The 16,369-nt window shown below is 50.5% G+C and overlaps 1 protein-coding gene across 1 annotated transcript in view; it reads right to left on the bottom strand.

The window, feature by feature from the left end:
* Positions 1-496: 496 nt before the first annotated feature.
* Positions 497-16,369, bottom strand: part of MYO1H (myosin IH) — a 44,987-nt gene continuing 29,114 nt past the window's right edge. Inside the window, exons 18-31 of the mRNA XM_029921613.1 lie at positions 15,742-15,859; positions 11,749-11,862; positions 9,207-9,283; positions 7,872-7,940; positions 6,557-6,641; positions 5,761-5,920; positions 4,794-4,877; positions 3,968-4,061; positions 3,728-3,783; positions 2,636-2,771; positions 2,151-2,221; positions 1,691-1,788; positions 989-1,088; positions 497-535 (exon numbers count right to left, since the gene is read on the bottom strand). Coding sequence (XP_029777473.1) covers positions 497-535; positions 989-1,088; positions 1,691-1,788; positions 2,151-2,221; positions 2,636-2,771; positions 3,728-3,783; positions 3,968-4,061; positions 4,794-4,877; positions 5,761-5,920; positions 6,557-6,641; positions 7,872-7,940; positions 9,207-9,283; positions 11,749-11,862; positions 15,742-15,859 — 1,301 coding nt within the window. The remainder of the gene's footprint in view (positions 536-988; positions 1,089-1,690; positions 1,789-2,150; positions 2,222-2,635; positions 2,772-3,727; positions 3,784-3,967; positions 4,062-4,793; positions 4,878-5,760; positions 5,921-6,556; positions 6,642-7,871; positions 7,941-9,206; positions 9,284-11,748; positions 11,863-15,741; positions 15,860-16,369) is intronic.

The following is a 16,369-nucleotide window of genomic DNA, read 5'->3' on the forward strand; positions in this document are numbered from 1 at the left end:
CGAGGTCAGAGCCTGTCCTCACCCCGTGGTCCACAGAGGGGCGGTGGGTGAGGACCAGCTTGGAGAGGCCAGCCCCACCTGACTCCAGGCAAAGGGTCTAGACAAGGATTCACTCAGGCTGCTTGCCCTCTTCAGCCCGAGGCAGACAGGCCCTGGGACGCTCAGGACAGAATTATTCCTAAAGGTCACACCCCTAAGATAGCACGTACACTGAAATGGTTCACATCCAAAATAGTGCTTAAAGATTTTAACTTCTCCCTGAAGGAGTTTAGGGGCAATTCTAGCCTTTTGTGTACTATTTAACCCCCCCCCCCACAGTTTCAGTTAAGGGGTTATAGATTTAAACAGGTACAAGATTTAAACAGACTATTTCCTCATTCATTTGTATCAACTAAGAATACTGGGTACATACACAAAGTACATCTCAAAACCCGAGCAGGCTCAAGGTTTAATAGGTTATCGCCTAGCAAAATTGGATCATACTAAGCTCTGTGTACTACTTGCCGGTGAGGACGGTGGAGAGGCCCAGCCCAGCCTGGTGGGACATGGCAGGGAGGACGGAGCATGGAGCACCCCAGCTGGGTTCTATCAGATCTGAGAGTGCTCACATTCCAAAGCCCTCGCCACGCCCCCGCCAATCCCATCACAGTGTCCAGGGCTGAGACTCAGGCACTGGTACCTTTTGAAGCTCACAGGAAACTCCAGGGTTGGAAACACAATTGAAAACCACTGTGATCAGGCATAAGGCCTTCACCATGCCGTGAAAAGGTGGCTTCGACATTTGAAGCCGAGGATTTAATGTCAAGTTCATGTTCACTAACACTCAAAAATGGGAGGTGAACTTGCTTTTTTCCCCCTTTTCATTCAGTGTGCGAATCTGTACTGTAGGTATCCATATCTTGTTGTTCTGATCCAGAATCGAGAATGGAGAAATGAGCAGTCTCTGTGCTCATGTCCGACTGCCCACACCCTCCCACCCCCAACTCACCACTGTTAACTGTCCGTTTTTAGCTTTATAGATTTGTTCTTCCGGTCCCGTGTCGAACACGATCGTGCCTTCTTTTCCAGGGCTAATATAAAACTGTAAACTGAAAGTGCACAAGATCATCAACTACTCACATTCTCTGTTTTGCCTCTGGTCTACAGAAGAAACTCACTCGTGCTACGTTCCTGGTTTCAAGATCAAATTCCTGTTTCATTAGCGTTTTATTGCGTATTTGAGTGCCCAAAAGACCACCGTTTCCGTAACTGAGAAACTTCCCACAATCCTGCGGTTATTCTCAAATCACTTTAGCATGTTCAGTCCTTCAGGGGGCTAATTTGGTGTCTGAAGAACCACCCACACAGGGTCCTGCTGAAACTCTCATGGGGGGCGGTCTCCCCTCTGCAATCCAGCAGAGCCAACCCCCCACCCCCACCCCCATCTCGCACATACGGATTTGCTCATGAGGTTACAGTGACTTGAGACCTAATAGGAGCCTCGGCAGCAGAAAGGCAGCCTGCCATGCTCAGACCCACCGTGTTCAGCCAACTGTCCCCAACAAGAAGCATCAACAGGTGTGGCTGTCACCTGCCCTGGCCCAGAGGCCCACCTTTCCCTCCGTGACAGCATGAGGCCTTCTTGGGAGACCTGGGCTGTGAGACCACGGTTCTCCATGTGAACGAGCGATCGCTAGGGAAAACCACCTACCTCCCCTGAACAACACTGACAATGTTCCCCCTCTTCGCCAGCATGATGAGCTTAGTAACGGCTTCGAATACGTGTTCACACTGTAAGACGGCATCCCCCTGAGGAGGAGACACGGCTGTTCCAGGAGCAGTGGCTTACAAGTTTTTTAATTTTTATTTGTGAGACAGAGACAGAGACAGAGTATGCATGAGCAGGGGAGAGGCAGAGAGAGGGAGACACAATCCAAAGTAGGCTCCAGGTTCTGAGCTGTCAGTACAGAGCCTGATGCGGGGCTTAAACTCACGAACCATGAGATCATGACCTGAGCCAAAGTCGGATACTCCACCAACTGAGCCACCCAGGCGCCCCAGGAGCAGTGGCTCAAAACAAGACACTCTCCACTACCAAGGCTGTGCGACGGGCAACCAAATCTGTGGCACTGGTTTCCCTCGGTCAGCAGAGACGGGTGGCCGGCAATCACCTTTTGTTTGTTGTCCTCTGGTGAAACGTGAATGACCAAGATTCCGTCACTGAGGCTGCTAGTAGAGACACCTTAAGACAGATCCAGAGTTAGGGACCAGGAACCTGACGACTTGACATCAATACAGAAAAAAACAGGCAGCGTGCCTGGGGGTGCCCCAGCCCCACACCCTGCCCCTCCCAGCTGGGCCCAGCAGGAAGGAGGGCAAGCTCCGGCCATCAGCATGCCGCGAGGCTGTGAAGGGCTGTGCTCAGAATACAACACGAGACACCGGAGAAGGGGACGGTTGTGCAAGCTGGATACTGGAGCGAAGGGGTGGCCATTGATGTTTTGCCAAAAAGAGAGGCACAGGCCAGGCCCCGGCAGCCCCCAGGCTTCATGGGCCCCCCATACTTCATCTTCCACTGGAGGGTGTCTTCCTTACCTGGTGTGCCCAGAAGCTTAAGTCGACCCCACGAAAAGTCACAAGATGGCCAGCTTCTTACCTTTGAGTGTTGAGTACACTATTTTCTGCTTGATTTTGGCAAGTTCCACCACGTAAGCTGCTTTCTGCGTGAGGAGGAGCTGTCGCTGCCGCGCCCTAAAGCCCTTCCTGTCATATTTAATGACCGGGATACCGTACTGCAAGGAGGTTACTGTCACCATGAGGGGAAGGTGACTTCATGGAGGGAGGGGGTGGATGGAGCGCTCAGTTCCTTCCTTCCCGCACTCAGAGAGAGGCTCAACTAAGGAGGTGTTCCCACATGGCGCCTCCCGCCACGGACCCCTTGGGCCTCTCCATGACCCCGCCATCCCCACCTACAGAAGGACGAAGGCCGCAAGAGCTTAAGTAACCTGCCCATATGGCACACAGCCACTGAGTTGTGACGCCCACATCGGCACCCTGCCACCCTGCTTCCAATAGGGGATATTCAGCGATTCAGTTCATGGCTGTGTTTCACTCGATTTCATAGAAAAACCCAACCCAGTTCCTAGGGTGACAGACAAGGACCGTAAGAACGGCCAATAGGTACCTGGTGGTCGTGAGGGCCCCACAGTCTTTGTTAATACCCAGAGCATCCCGGGGGCACCTGCGTGGCTCAGTCGGTTAAGCATCCAACTCTTGGTTTCAGCTCAGGTCTTGATCTCATGGTTTGAGCCCTGCATCAGGCTCTGTGCTGACAACTGAGCCTCCTTGGGATTCTCTGCCTCCCTCTCTGCCCCTCCCCCACTCATGTTGTCTTTGTCTCTCTCAAAATAAATAAATAAACTTAAAAAAAATACCCAGAGCATCACAGTTTGAGCCCGGCCCACCCCCACGCACTCTTGCATTTATTATTTTTTTTAATGTTTATTTTGAGAGAGAAAACATGCAAGTGGGGGGAGGGTCAAAGAGAGAGAATCCCAGGCAGGCTCCACGCTGTCAGTGTAGAGCCCCGCGCAGGGCTCAGTCTCCACAATCATGAGATCATAACCCGAGCCGGAATCAGGAGCCAGACGCCTAACAGACTCGCACGCCTGCATTTAAACAGCGCTTCCAGACACTCAGAAGACAGACCCTGTTCTCACACTGACGCAAGGGCACACCACTTCCCTACCTGGATTTTCTCATGGCTGATGAGCTGAAGTACTTTGGGATTTATGTCTCCTTCATCTGGGGAAGGAACCAGAGCATAGCGAATCATCACTAAACACCGTCATGGTGCAAGAACCCCTCGTACCTGCTGGGTTTACATCTCTCTGTGACCAAGACCTCGGCTGTGGTCAGAAAACGCTACGGAGTCAGGCATCTCCTTCTGAGCCTCTAACCGAGCACACGAATAGAAAAATGTACTTACCGATCCGACTGTGGGCAAAGGGCTGGTTTAAGGCCTCTGCATAGCCTTCTTTCTTCCCCCGGAATAGTTCACTTGTAACCACCTTTTGCTCCATCTGGTAAGAGAGGGAGGAAAGCACAAAAGCAGTAGCCATGAGGCTCCTCGGGACAGAGACCCCTTAGGTCCACGGCACCGCTCACTTTCCATGATAAGCTGTAGGAGCCTTGTCATACCTCTGCCCACAAATCACAGCACATGCCGGGTTTTGGCCAAAATACCCCTAAAAACTATACTGGCAGTGACCGGAGCTAACGCTTCATGCTGGTCTCTTATACTCCCTTCCCAGCAGGAGAATTTTCAGAATTTCAGAGAGCATTTCCTCCTCCTAGGTCAGAGGTCTGCAAACTCCAACCTGGGGGCCAGATCCAGTGATTTCTAAGTGTGTATGGGTTTTGCGGCATGGCTGCGCCATCCATTGATACGTGGCATCTGGCACCTCTGCTCTGCTCTGCTCACAGAGTGGAGTGATTACAACAGAGATTGTGAGACCCTAAGATAGGCCTCTCTAGTGCTTTACAGACCTGCAGACAAGCATAAAACCCCCCAACAGAGAAGGGCCATGCAGGACCCCTCTGGGTGGTGTCCCCACGGCAACAATGTGAGCAGCACCACTCACAACATCTGTCCTTGAACAAGGGGTTCTGTCCTAAGTCCTTGTGTTTGATCCCCAGCACATGCAGGGGGCATGGGCCCAGGGTGACCCCTGGCTCCCGGGTGAGACGGTGGGCAAGCGCGGCCCGCCCCCACCCTCCAGCACCTCGCCGCATGCCCGGGCTCCCGTCCCTACCAGTGCTTTCCTCTCGGCCGTGATCCCACGACAGTACTTCCGAACCAGGTTCCTTGTGCACATTTTCCTGAGGAGATCCGAGGCCTGTGTGGAGAACGCACCTGTGTCCCACCCGCCTCACTCAGATCCAGTCTTGGGCTGTGGCCACCAAGACAGCTCTGGAAGCAAGTTGAGTTCAGTCTGATTTCAAGTACAGCATTAGTATTTATTTTTTCAATAGTTTATTTTGAGAGTGAGTGAGCAAGCGTGAGTGGTGGGGAAGGGCGGGGGGGGGGGGAGGAGAGAGGAAGAGAGGGGGAGGGAGGAGGGGGGGGGAAGGAGGGGAGAGAGAGAAAAAGAGAGAGAGAGAATCCCAAGCAGGCTCCTCGCTGTCAGCACAAAGCCTGATGCAGGGTCTAATCCCATGAACCTCAAAATCATGACTTGAGCTGAAACCAAGACTTGGATGCTTAACTGACTGAGCCACCCAGCTGCCCCTGTATAGCCTTAGTATCTTAAAGTCCGAGAAAGCAACTAATCTTCCAATCTTGCATTACATTCTCACTGTTGCTAAGCTCCTGCTTCTTGAACTTGAAGGTGTTTGAGTCACCCGAGGACCTGGCTAAGAAAAGACTCTAAGAACTGCTCAGGGGACCTGGCCTGGGGCCCAGGATCTGACACACGCCCCCACTGTGCTCCAGACACAGGATCCTCAGACCTTCTTTTGAGAAATGCTGTTCTAGGTGACTGTCATTACAAGCCACCGGAAAGGCTACACCAAGGACAGTGCTATTTGGAAATGCTCTGTGCTAACAAGTCTGCATTAGCTTGAGGGTACAAATTAAGAGTAATATTTCTCGTGTGACAGCCTTGCATAGAAGTGCTTCCCTAAAGCCTTTCAAGCCAAGGGAGGTGGCACAAAGATACACAAGCTGAGACCCGTCACTGCCCGGGTCACGTGCAACAAGAATTTTTGCGTCATCCTCACGTTTTCTAAGATGCCAGGAGGCCTCAGCCAGCTCTTGTCCAAGACGTTCTTTGGGACGTGATACCGAAGATTCAAGATGTAATTCTTCCGCACGAACACGATAAACTCCTCGTTGTCTGGGCAGAGGGGCTTGTTGCGGTTGATGAATCCCTTTATGAACCTAAAGGAGCCAGCGGTTTGGGTTAGTTTCCTGGCCCATTTCTTCACGGAGACTTGGGCTCTCTCTCCACCTCTTTGCAAAGGAGACCAAACTGGTACAGATTGTTTTGGTCCCCACGTGGGGCTATGGTGACGTAGCCCACAGGTCGGATCTGCCCCCAAAGATGGGTTCTATTTCACGCACACTATCTCTGGTTTGCTTTCAGTGGTTTGGATTAGCTGCTAGCAACAATATTGGGAAATAGGACATGAAAGCCAGATTTCCAGCTTTCCTTGGGAAGGGGCGGGGAGACGTGGCAACACTAAGGTGGCATTTCTCCAAGGCAGCAGTCAGCTGGAGTGGTGACTGCCCCTCTGAAGAGGACTGAGCTCCCCAAAGTTAGCTGCAGTCCCGACCATGCCTCATTATTTTAACCCAGCTCATGAAATTCACTTTTACCTGCCTGGCATTGGAAGGCAGCTGACCTTGTGACTTTTGAACTAATAGAAACCGATAAGCGTACTGAATCATGGTCACTGTCACATTAGGGAGCTCAGAGGAAAGCCATGGCACTGAAATCTTAGGGGCTGACACCCTGAAGGGAAGATGGGCCAAGAACTCAGCCAAGTCTGCGACCACCTTCTGCAGAGAACTCACTTTCTTACGGTCCGCACAGCCCACTTTCTCCTTTTGGCCAGCTTCCGAGCCAGGGCCCCGCGCCAGTGGGCTTCAAGTCTGATGGCTGAAAGAGTTCACTGCCGGCATTAGAAGGCGAGCACAATCACATGTAAATACGAAGGGTTTTTTTCCAAAATCATTCATCCACTCCACAAACATCCGGACACCCACCATGCACCATGGAAAGGTGAGGAGTGTTACCAGTTCTTACGGAGGGTGTGGGGGGCGGTTCAGACATCGGAACTGGGGTGACAGAGGAGCCCCAGGGGTGCGGGGAGGAGATCAGAGTTTCCCCCAGCCTGAGGAACATGTTAGTCTTATTGCTGCCTCAACTGGCGTATGTGCTTTAAGTTGTCTCCACTTAAAAATTGAGATACATACATTGGGACCCCAGATCTCTGGCTTGTTTCCCAACGTTTAAATGCTTCGCAGATCTTGTTCAGTTACTCAGATTTTAAAAAAACAACAAGAAAGTTTTCTTGTATTCCTCATAGCAGCACCGTTTTCTGTTAAAAAAAACAATGGGAACATCTCAAGTATCCATCCGCAGGATGGCTGAATTTTGGAGTGCTCATACAGCATAGGGATCGACAAACTACAGCGCACGGGCCATCTGTTTTATAAATAAAAGTTTATTGCCCGTTTATTTACGTCTTGCCTAAAATACCTTCCTGCTACAATGTCAGAGCTGAGTGGCCGTGACCGAGGCCAGGTGACCCCCCAAGTCTATAGTACCATCTGGCCTTTAGGAAAGTTTGCCAACGTGCGATACGGTGCAATCCTATGCATCTGTGACAGTCAGTGACCAAACCTACACACATCGACTGGTTGAATGTCAGAAACAAAAACATCCCTAAAAATATAAACAGCATAATCTTATGAAGTCCCAAATGTGCTAGCCAATAAATCTGTTGTTTGGAGATGCATCCCATAGATGGTAAAGCTACAGAGGAAAACAAAGCAATGAGAAATGTGAAATTTCAAAGCGGGGGGTGGGGTTGGGAAGGGACTGGAGGTTCCCAGGGTACTCGTGGTGTGAGCATTCTTTTAAAAAAACCTCTTCTTTAAACATACACACACTGTGAGTCAAATAAACCATGTCCGTGGGGAGGACTAGGGGCCACTCTGTTACAGTCTCGGGTCGACAGAATAAAGACAAGACACCCCCGAGGTTTCAAGGATGAGCAAGGGGAGAGAAGCCACAAAGGGGCCTGGGTTCAGATGCAGCTCACATGAGGGAGACCGCAGAGCTCTGGCTCACTGCAGACGGGCACGCTTCTGATTAAATTCTTACCTGCGTGTCTCTTTCTCACGTACGCTCTCCTTTCTAGGCAGGCTTTGTACGTGGCTTGGATTCTTGCAACTTAAAACAAAACAAAAATTTTGGTGAAAGGGCTTTCGATCGTGCACCTGAGTGGTGGCACTTTTCCAAGGGCGGGTCAGAAGCAGTCCTGGGGTGTGCAGTGCAGAGCTGACTGGGACCAGTGCAGAGACGGGAGGAGGAGGGACCTGCCCTCCCTCCCTCTTTCCTCCCCCCCACCCCAAGGTAAAGAACAGACTCAGCGGTTAGAGCTTCCCACCCCTGTCTTTCTGCTGGGAGCCTGCTGGCCCCCCGTTCTGTGCCAGGCTCTGTATTTCATCCTCACCCCCACCCTACAAGACCAGGTGTCAAGCGCATGCCACCAATGGGTGTGCAAGCTCAGGCGGTGGAGATGCCCATGGGGTGTGAGCAGCGCAGGTACTAAAAGAGGAACGTGAACCCAGGGATGTAGGACCACAGGCATGCTCGCCCTTGAGCTGCTCCCTCCACCTCCCTCTACCTGGGGACCGAGTTCCCAACACAAGCCAAGCCTGGGGGCTGGTTAGAAACGCAGAGTTTCCTCCCCCGCCCCCCCTCCCACCTGCAGCCAGCACCCACCCAGAAACCAGGTCCCAGGATTGGTGCCCACTGCTGTCAGGGTCCAAAAAACAGTGGTTACAAGCCCAGGTCCTGAAGGCAGGCAGACCCGTGTCCAAACCCCAGCTCCGCTGCCTACTAGCCGTGCAGCCTTCAGCAAGTTCCCGACTTCTGGGGCCTCAGTCTCCCTGAATGCCAAGTGGAGATCACACGGCTGCATAGGTTAGTTCTAGGAGCACAGCGAGGTCCTGAGGGCAGAGGACTTATACGCACCTGGCACACGGCAAGCACCCAGGTATACCCAGCAGGGTCGTCTCCACAGACCAGTTGAGATTTCAAGGGGGGGAAGCCCCCTCCACTCCAGTAGTTTTTAAATTTTTTTGCACCCCCAGCCTCCACCCCAGAATTTTTCTCATTCACTGTTCACGCCCACTGCCCGCCCCCGTGGCTGCAGGCTTTGAGGCGACACCTTCCAGCATCAGATACTGACATGAACCAGGCATTCAAAGCTTCATGTGAGGTTTGGGTCCTAACAACCGGGGCGGCAATCCAGCATGTAAGTTTCCGTGTACATCCATGACTGCCCCCCAAACCCGCATTAAGTCACATAAATCTATGTGTTCTCATTCTGGGCTTCCCAAGCATGTGCTTTTTCCATGAGAGATGTAACTCAATGAAATGTGTTCATTTCACATTCTACAGAAATCAGGACAGAAAAAAAAAAACACGTACCTAATTGATGTTTACTAAATTCAAAGGCATCTTCGGTAGCAAACAGAGTTCTGGGGAAACGAATGAATATTTTGGTTCTAGAAGAGAAAGAAAACACTATTGTCGTGATTAGTTGGCTGGCTTGAATCGTGGCCCCTCACCAGAACCTCAGAATGTGATCTTATCTGGATATAGGGTCTGTGCAGACGTCATCAAGGTAGGGACTGAGAGGTGATCATACAGAATTAGGGTTCACCTAAATCCAATGTGTGTGTGCATCTCAGAGACAGAAAGGGACACACAGACCCAGGGAAGTTCATGTGAAGACAGCAGCAGAGACTGGAGGGAAGCAACCACAAGCCAAGGAAGGTCACGAGTCACCAGAAATGAGAAGCAGGTCTTAGGACAGAAGTGTAAGGATGGAAAGGGACCAGGGGGGCACAGAGGGCTATCTATGTATTAGAGTGGGAATCAGGAGTTGGCAGGCAAAGCCCCTGAGAGATTCAAAGGCAGAGATCTCAGAGCTGGATTCTCTGTGGCCTGGGAATGCCCGTCTATACCCTTGGGCACTGCTCCCTACCACCAAATTAACCCTGACCAAAATGACTAGTAGGACAGACTAAGTTCTGTCCTAACACTTCCAACGTGTACAAAAGTTCTCCTGCTCACGGACAACCACGGCTATGGTACTCAGAGTTCTAGAACACCACCTGCTGGGATGCCCAAGGAGCTTTCATATCACAGAAGTCCTAATATCCCCTCTGAGAGGTCCTGTGTGCATTTGAACAATAACAAGACCAAGCAAACTCCTTTTGCAGGCAGAGAGGCGCAGCCAGCCCGGGATGAGACTCAGAGCACAGTGCTCCTTTCTAACTTAACCTCCTCCACAGGCAGTGACACAGCCCTTCCAACCACTCACAGCTTGTGACCTTGTGATTCAGAATAAATGCGTATCTGGAGACGCCTGAGGGGCTCAGTCAGTTAAAGCATCGGTTAAGTGTCCGACTCTTGATCACAGTCCCGAGATTGAGCCCCCGGTCGGGCTCCGTGCTGACAGCATGGAGCCTGCTTGAGATTCTCTCTCCGCGTCTCTGGCCCTCCCCCTGTGCGTACTCTCTCAAATTAATAAACAAACATTTAAAAAAATACATATTTGGTCTTTGTCCTGTTACAGGGTCACAGCTCCCCAAGCCCTTGTAATCAGAGCAATAGGGGCATCTTTTTGTCATCTTTGGACTTTGTTCCAGAAATGGTTTCAAAGTGAGGAAAGTGAAATGGGTGTCTTATTGGTTATTAACAGATCCCTTTCAACCACACCACAGCCGAGTTTATGCTAAGGAAGTGATGTGTGCAAAACCCCTTGGATAAGCTAAGGATGGGAGCTGGTTGCCAGGGAAATCAATCTTGAGACGAGAGGCTGAGAACTTGTAGCCCCCTGTTCAGGTAGGGGAGAGGGGCTGGGGGTTGAACTGATGACCAGTGACTTCATCAATGGTGCACATTCCATGTAATGAAGCCTCCATATGCTCCCCCCTTCCCCCCCCCCCAAATAAAAGGAGGCCCCTGGAGAGGGCCTGGCAGCTGTAGGCTTCTTCCCTAGACCCCGCCCTACGCATCTCTTCCACCTGGCTGTTCTTGAGGTCTATCTTTTTTTTATATATATAAATTTTTTTTACTGTTTTTATTTATTCTAGAGAGAGAGACAGAGAGACAGCATGAGCAGGGGAGGGTCAGAGAGATAGGGAGACACAGAATCTGAAGCAGGCTCCAGGCTCTGAGCTGTCAGCACAGAGCCCGATGCAGGGCTTGAACCCACGAACCATGAGATCATGACCTAAGCTGAAGTCGAACACTTAACCAACTGAGCCACCCAGGCGCCCCGAGGTCCATCTTTTTGTAATAAGCGGGAAATCCAGGAAGTAAAATGTTTTATTTTTAAACTTTTTTATTTTTGAGAGAGAGAGAGCGCATGCGCAAGTTGGGGAGGGACGGGGGCGGGGCAGAAGTTCTGAAGCAGGCTCTGCACTAACAACAGTGAGCCCAACCTGGGGCTCAAACTCATGAACCGCATGAGATCATGACCTGAGCCGATGTTGGATGCTCAACTGACCGAGCCACTCAGGGATCCAAATAAAATATTTTCTGAGTTTTGTGAGCTGCTCTAGCAAATCAGTTGAACCCAAAGAGGGGGTCAGTCGTCAGAAGCACAGGTGACCAAGGGGACTTGCAACTGGCATCTGAAGTGGGGGGTGGGAGAGGTAGACAGTCTGGTGAGGCTGAGTCCTTACCTTGGGCATTGGACGCTACCTTAGGTAGATAGTGTCAGAATGGAGCTGAATTGTGGACACTCAGCTGCTTTCAGGAATGTTGTGCAATGTTCTGAGTGTGAGCAGAACATGGAGAGCAGGTACACGCAGTGTTTATAGAGCTGCATTTAACTAGAGTGGATGGAAGTATCTGCTTGTAAGTCTATGTAAATTCCTTAAAAAAATTCATCTCCAGGCTCTGGACGCATAGGACTCAATGCATAAAGCTTTTAAATGAGGATTTCTTGGCCACTTACCTCCCTAACTTGTACTCCTCAGGCGTGTAGCCAATGTACTGGATCAGCCGTGCCACGCCCTCTGCTGGAGGCCCGTGCCAGTGCGGCCAGGTGTCTGGGCACAAGGACTTGTACCTGGGGAGAGGGGAGGCCCTTCCAGAAAGCCTTCGGGGACCTCATACCCACCCACCCACCCCAACCCCTCCGGAGCTCAGGATGTGCTCTGCTGGGGCATGGAGCCACTCAGCACAATCTAGCGACTCATCAAACCAACTTCCTTGAATTCAGGAACATGCACTTGGCAAGAAACATAAAAGGGAGAAACGGTTTCAATAGGGTGGGTTTGGCCTGTCTTCATAGAACAATGACATCATCAGACACTCCACCCAAGAAACTCCATTCCAGTGCTAAGTACGTATGCAGAGACACGAAAACATACGTCCACACACAGGCTCATACATGAATGTTCACAGTGTCGTTATCCATCATGGAAAAAAGGTAGAAACAACCAGATGTCCGTCTGCCAATGAACGAATAAATACACGTGGTCCAGCCCAGGAAGAAAAGGTACCATGCTTGGTGAGTGAGGAGGGATTTTTCAAGGGTAATTTTGGACGTAATGCTGATTTAAGAACCTGATTTCACCATACAACACAACCCCTTTCTAATATGTGGTCACTATAGACAGAACCATGGTTGTCTGTAACATAATGAAATAAGAGAACACAGAATTCAAAGTGCCTGTGGACCAAGGGTAGAAACTATATAACCAGAGCCGCTGGACCAGGACCACACCCTCTGGGTTCGAGCTGGACAAGTCACTTCACCTCCTCACCCTGTGCCACAGGAACAATAACACGACCTTCCTCGTGGGGCTGTCACAAGGCTGAAGTGACATCATCTGTGGAGAGTACTGGGTACAGTCCAAGACTTCAAAATAAAAAAATGCTAGCTTCGGTATTCCTATTATGCCTCTTGCCCTTAATATCATTACATGGTTCTTACGATTTCAAAATCACATTTTACACTGTTTAAAAAAATTTTTTTAATGTTTATATTTGAGAGAGACACAGTGTATGAGCAGGGAAGGGGCAGAGAGAGAGGGAGACACAGAATCCGAAGCAGGCTCTGGGCTCTGAGCTGTCAGCACAGAGCCCGACTCAGGGCTCGAACTCACAAACCATGAGATCATGGCTAGAGTCGAAGTAGGATGCTTAACCAACTGAGCCACCCAGGATGCCGCATTTTACACTCTTAAGAAAGTGAGTTTATTTTCCAGGAACTATACTTGATGAGCAAGTCCGTGAAGGGCAATGGACTGAATGCGTTGTCACCTATCCTAAATTCACACGCTGAAATCCTAATCCACAATGTGAGGGCTTCGGGAGGTGGGGGAGGTGATGAGGTCAAGCGACTGGAGCCTCCATGAGTGTGCTGAGTGTCCTTATAAGAGAGGCCCCCAGAGACCTCCCCCGCCCTCTTTCCCCCGTGCAAGGATACGGGAGAATGGTGGTCTGCACGCGACCCAGAAGAGGGTCCTCACTGAACATGACCGTGCTGCCATCTCGAGCTCAGATTTACAGTCTCCCAAACTGTGAGAAATAAATTTCTGTTGTTTGTAAACCCCCCAGTCTACGGTACTTCGTTACAGCTGCCTGAACGAAGACAGGCATGGCGTGTCACGGGTTCCTCCCCGGTCACCACTCTGGGTCCAGCCACATATGCACAGGGGCGCAGGGACACGCCAACCCCAGGGAACACAGTGCGGCCCCAGGCCCCGTTCCCGCCTGTCCAGGCCACGCCCATCACTAGCGCCCGTCATCAAAGCTGTCCAAACATGGGCTAGACAGAAGGTGGGGATGAGGAGATGCCTTACACACCCGCGGAAGAGCGGGACTAGGTAGTTCCATCCTTTTCGACCATGAGCTACAACTGCTTCCTGATCAAGGGAAGCGAGGCCAGGCAGGGTGCCTGCATTCGATCATCTTTAGCCCCCCCCCCCCCCCAGGGCCACTGGCCTGCAGCCATGCCAGCCTCCTGGCCGGTCCTCCAGCCCACCCAGTTCCCACCTCCAGGCTCTCCTCCCTGGATCACTGTCCCCAAATACCTTCATGGCTCCCTCCCTCACTTGAACAGGCTCTCTTGGACATCTTACCTAAAGAGGTAAAGCCTTCCACCCTTCTATCCAGCCCCTCTTTCCCCTCCCCAGATTCATTTTGCCCGTCAGAGACATTATCCCCATCTGACCTCCTCTATCCTTATTATAGCGAGCAGGCTCCCCCCACTGGGAAGTAAACCCCATGAGGCAGGGGTCTGTCCTGTCCTCTGCAGTTACTCAGCACCTAGGACAGCACTGGCACACAGCAGGTGCTTACTAGTATTTATGGAAAGAGTGCAGGAGCCTCAGACAACAACAAAGTAGAAAAAAAAGATGTGCGAAGTGCAAAAAATGCGGAAAAATGGGAACACCAGTGTGCATGTGTTTGAGGGGTAGGGCGGGCAGCGGCTGCTGATTCTGGGCATCTCCACAAGTCAGACTCAGAAAAGATGGCTATGTAAAAATGGTGAGTGAAATACAAGTAGCTGATAAGCAAACACAGCGTGCAAAGGAGGCAATCCCCAAAAAAAAGAAAAAAAGAAAAGAAAAGTCAAATAGTCTGGTAGTTCCTCAAACAAACATTGAATTATCATACAACCTAGTAATCTACTCATAGGCACACGCCTCCCAAGATAAAAACACATGTCCATATAAAAACCTATGCATGTACATTCCTAAGAGCATTATTCATAATGGCCCGAGCAGAAACAACCCAAATGCCCATCAACTGATAATGGATAAATAGAATGTGGTCTATCTATCCACACAATGGAATATGATTCACCCCCAAAAAGGAATGAAGTACCAATGCACCTACAGCAGAGATGAACCTTGAGAACACTATGAAAGTGACAGAAACCAGTCACAAAAGGCCACATACTGTATGAGCTCATGCACACGAAATGTCCAGAATAGGGAAATCTGTAGATAAAGCAGTAGGTTAGTGACTCTTCGGGCTGGAGTGGGGGTGGTAAGAATAGGGGGTTACAGCGTAAGGGTATCAGCAGGCGTATAAATCATTAACGGAACAGTAAAGAAAGAGATGATTACTTAATAAGTGCATATAAGCAGATATTACTTATCAAGACACGAGGCTCATGGGAGAAAAACAAACATGATCCTTGGTAGAGAAAGATCTGAGATGACTAAATCAGGGGCTAAAACTAAGAGTCGCTAGAAAACGCTCAAGTTCCAGAGGGCAGGATCTTGATGTAAGTTGCAAAATGCAAGAAATGTGATGAAAACCATAAGCTCGGGCACATGGCTTTTATAGAGGTGAAGCTCAAAAGCAGTTTAGGGTCAGGCTAAAATATGAAGCTGCGTGCTCAACCATGGCGACCCGCAAAAAGAACCGTTTTAGGATGGTTCCCTTGAGAGTGTGAGAATATGTTGATTTTTTTTCGGTAGCACAGGTTCACACAGAGCCTCCGCACCAGTGAAGTATTGATGCACAAGCAATCTGAGTTGCGGTGGTGGTGGGATTATATCATTAAAACCTTATGAACTTATGTTCACACTACTACACCTGTTTCTCTTGGTAGCCCACGAGGGCAAGAAGATGGGTCCCAGACTGAAGGCACTAAACTAGCACCTACAGTGATCATGGGAAGGGGCTTCCCCAGCGAAGTAGCCTCAAGTGATGCACTGCCCGCTCTGGCCCTGGTGGCAGGGCTATGCCCTGGCCTTGTGCTTCTTGGACTCCAAGAAGTTACAGGGTTAAGGGAAGGAAGGGAAGGAGGTTAACTGAATCAGTTTCCTATTCTCTAAAATGTTAGTAGTCATCAGAGTCAAGGCTACAGCAATTACGAACCAAACACGGTTGCCTGGGGGGCTGGCCTTTTATGCAGCAGCACACCCCGAGAGTCCCCAGGCAGCCGGTATTTGTACCCGCTTCCAATCAACAAAACAAACTTTACCTTTGCAAGAAGTGCTCATATTTCCGCCTGTAGGCAAAGCCGGCCCGTCTCACGCGCAGGTGCTCCATCAGCCCCAGGTACTTGATCTGATGCCTTATGAGCAGGTCGTCAAACTTTCCTTTGGAAACACAGACGGGAGAGCGGCAGTAAAGGATCTCACGACTCCATTTCAACTGAGACAGAGACCACAGGCCGCAAGCTGGCAATCTGTGGGCTGGGTCTGGCCACGGACCTCCTTGGTCAGGTCCTAACTGTGTTGTTGTTTTACTTTAATAGGGGAATTTACAGGAAAACCTAGATTTCTGGCTTCTCTTTAAAAAAAAAACCCAGGTGATCTGGCCATTCTGGGCTGGAGTCTCACATGGCAACAGCTAGCTTGATAGGAAAAGGGCTGCTCCTTAAGATAGCATGTGCCCTTTGCAGTTTGCCACAGTCCCCTCCTCTCCCTATCGCCTTACATCCTGCTTTGCTCATGTGGTCTTCCTGCCCGCCTTCTTTAAGCCTCTGACAATACAACTGTGTAACGGATCACGGCATGAGCGCGGAAGACACCCAAGTCACAGACCACTTGGAAAACTGGTCACTGGCTGGAGAAGGGCAACATTACTTCCCCTCACCTCTGACATCT

Source organism: Suricata suricatta, chromosome 14 (assembly GCF_006229205.1).
Source record: "Suricata suricatta isolate VVHF042 chromosome 14, meerkat_22Aug2017_6uvM2_HiC, whole genome shotgun sequence".
NCBI classification, from domain to species: Eukaryota; Metazoa; Chordata; class Mammalia; order Carnivora; family Herpestidae; genus Suricata; species Suricata suricatta.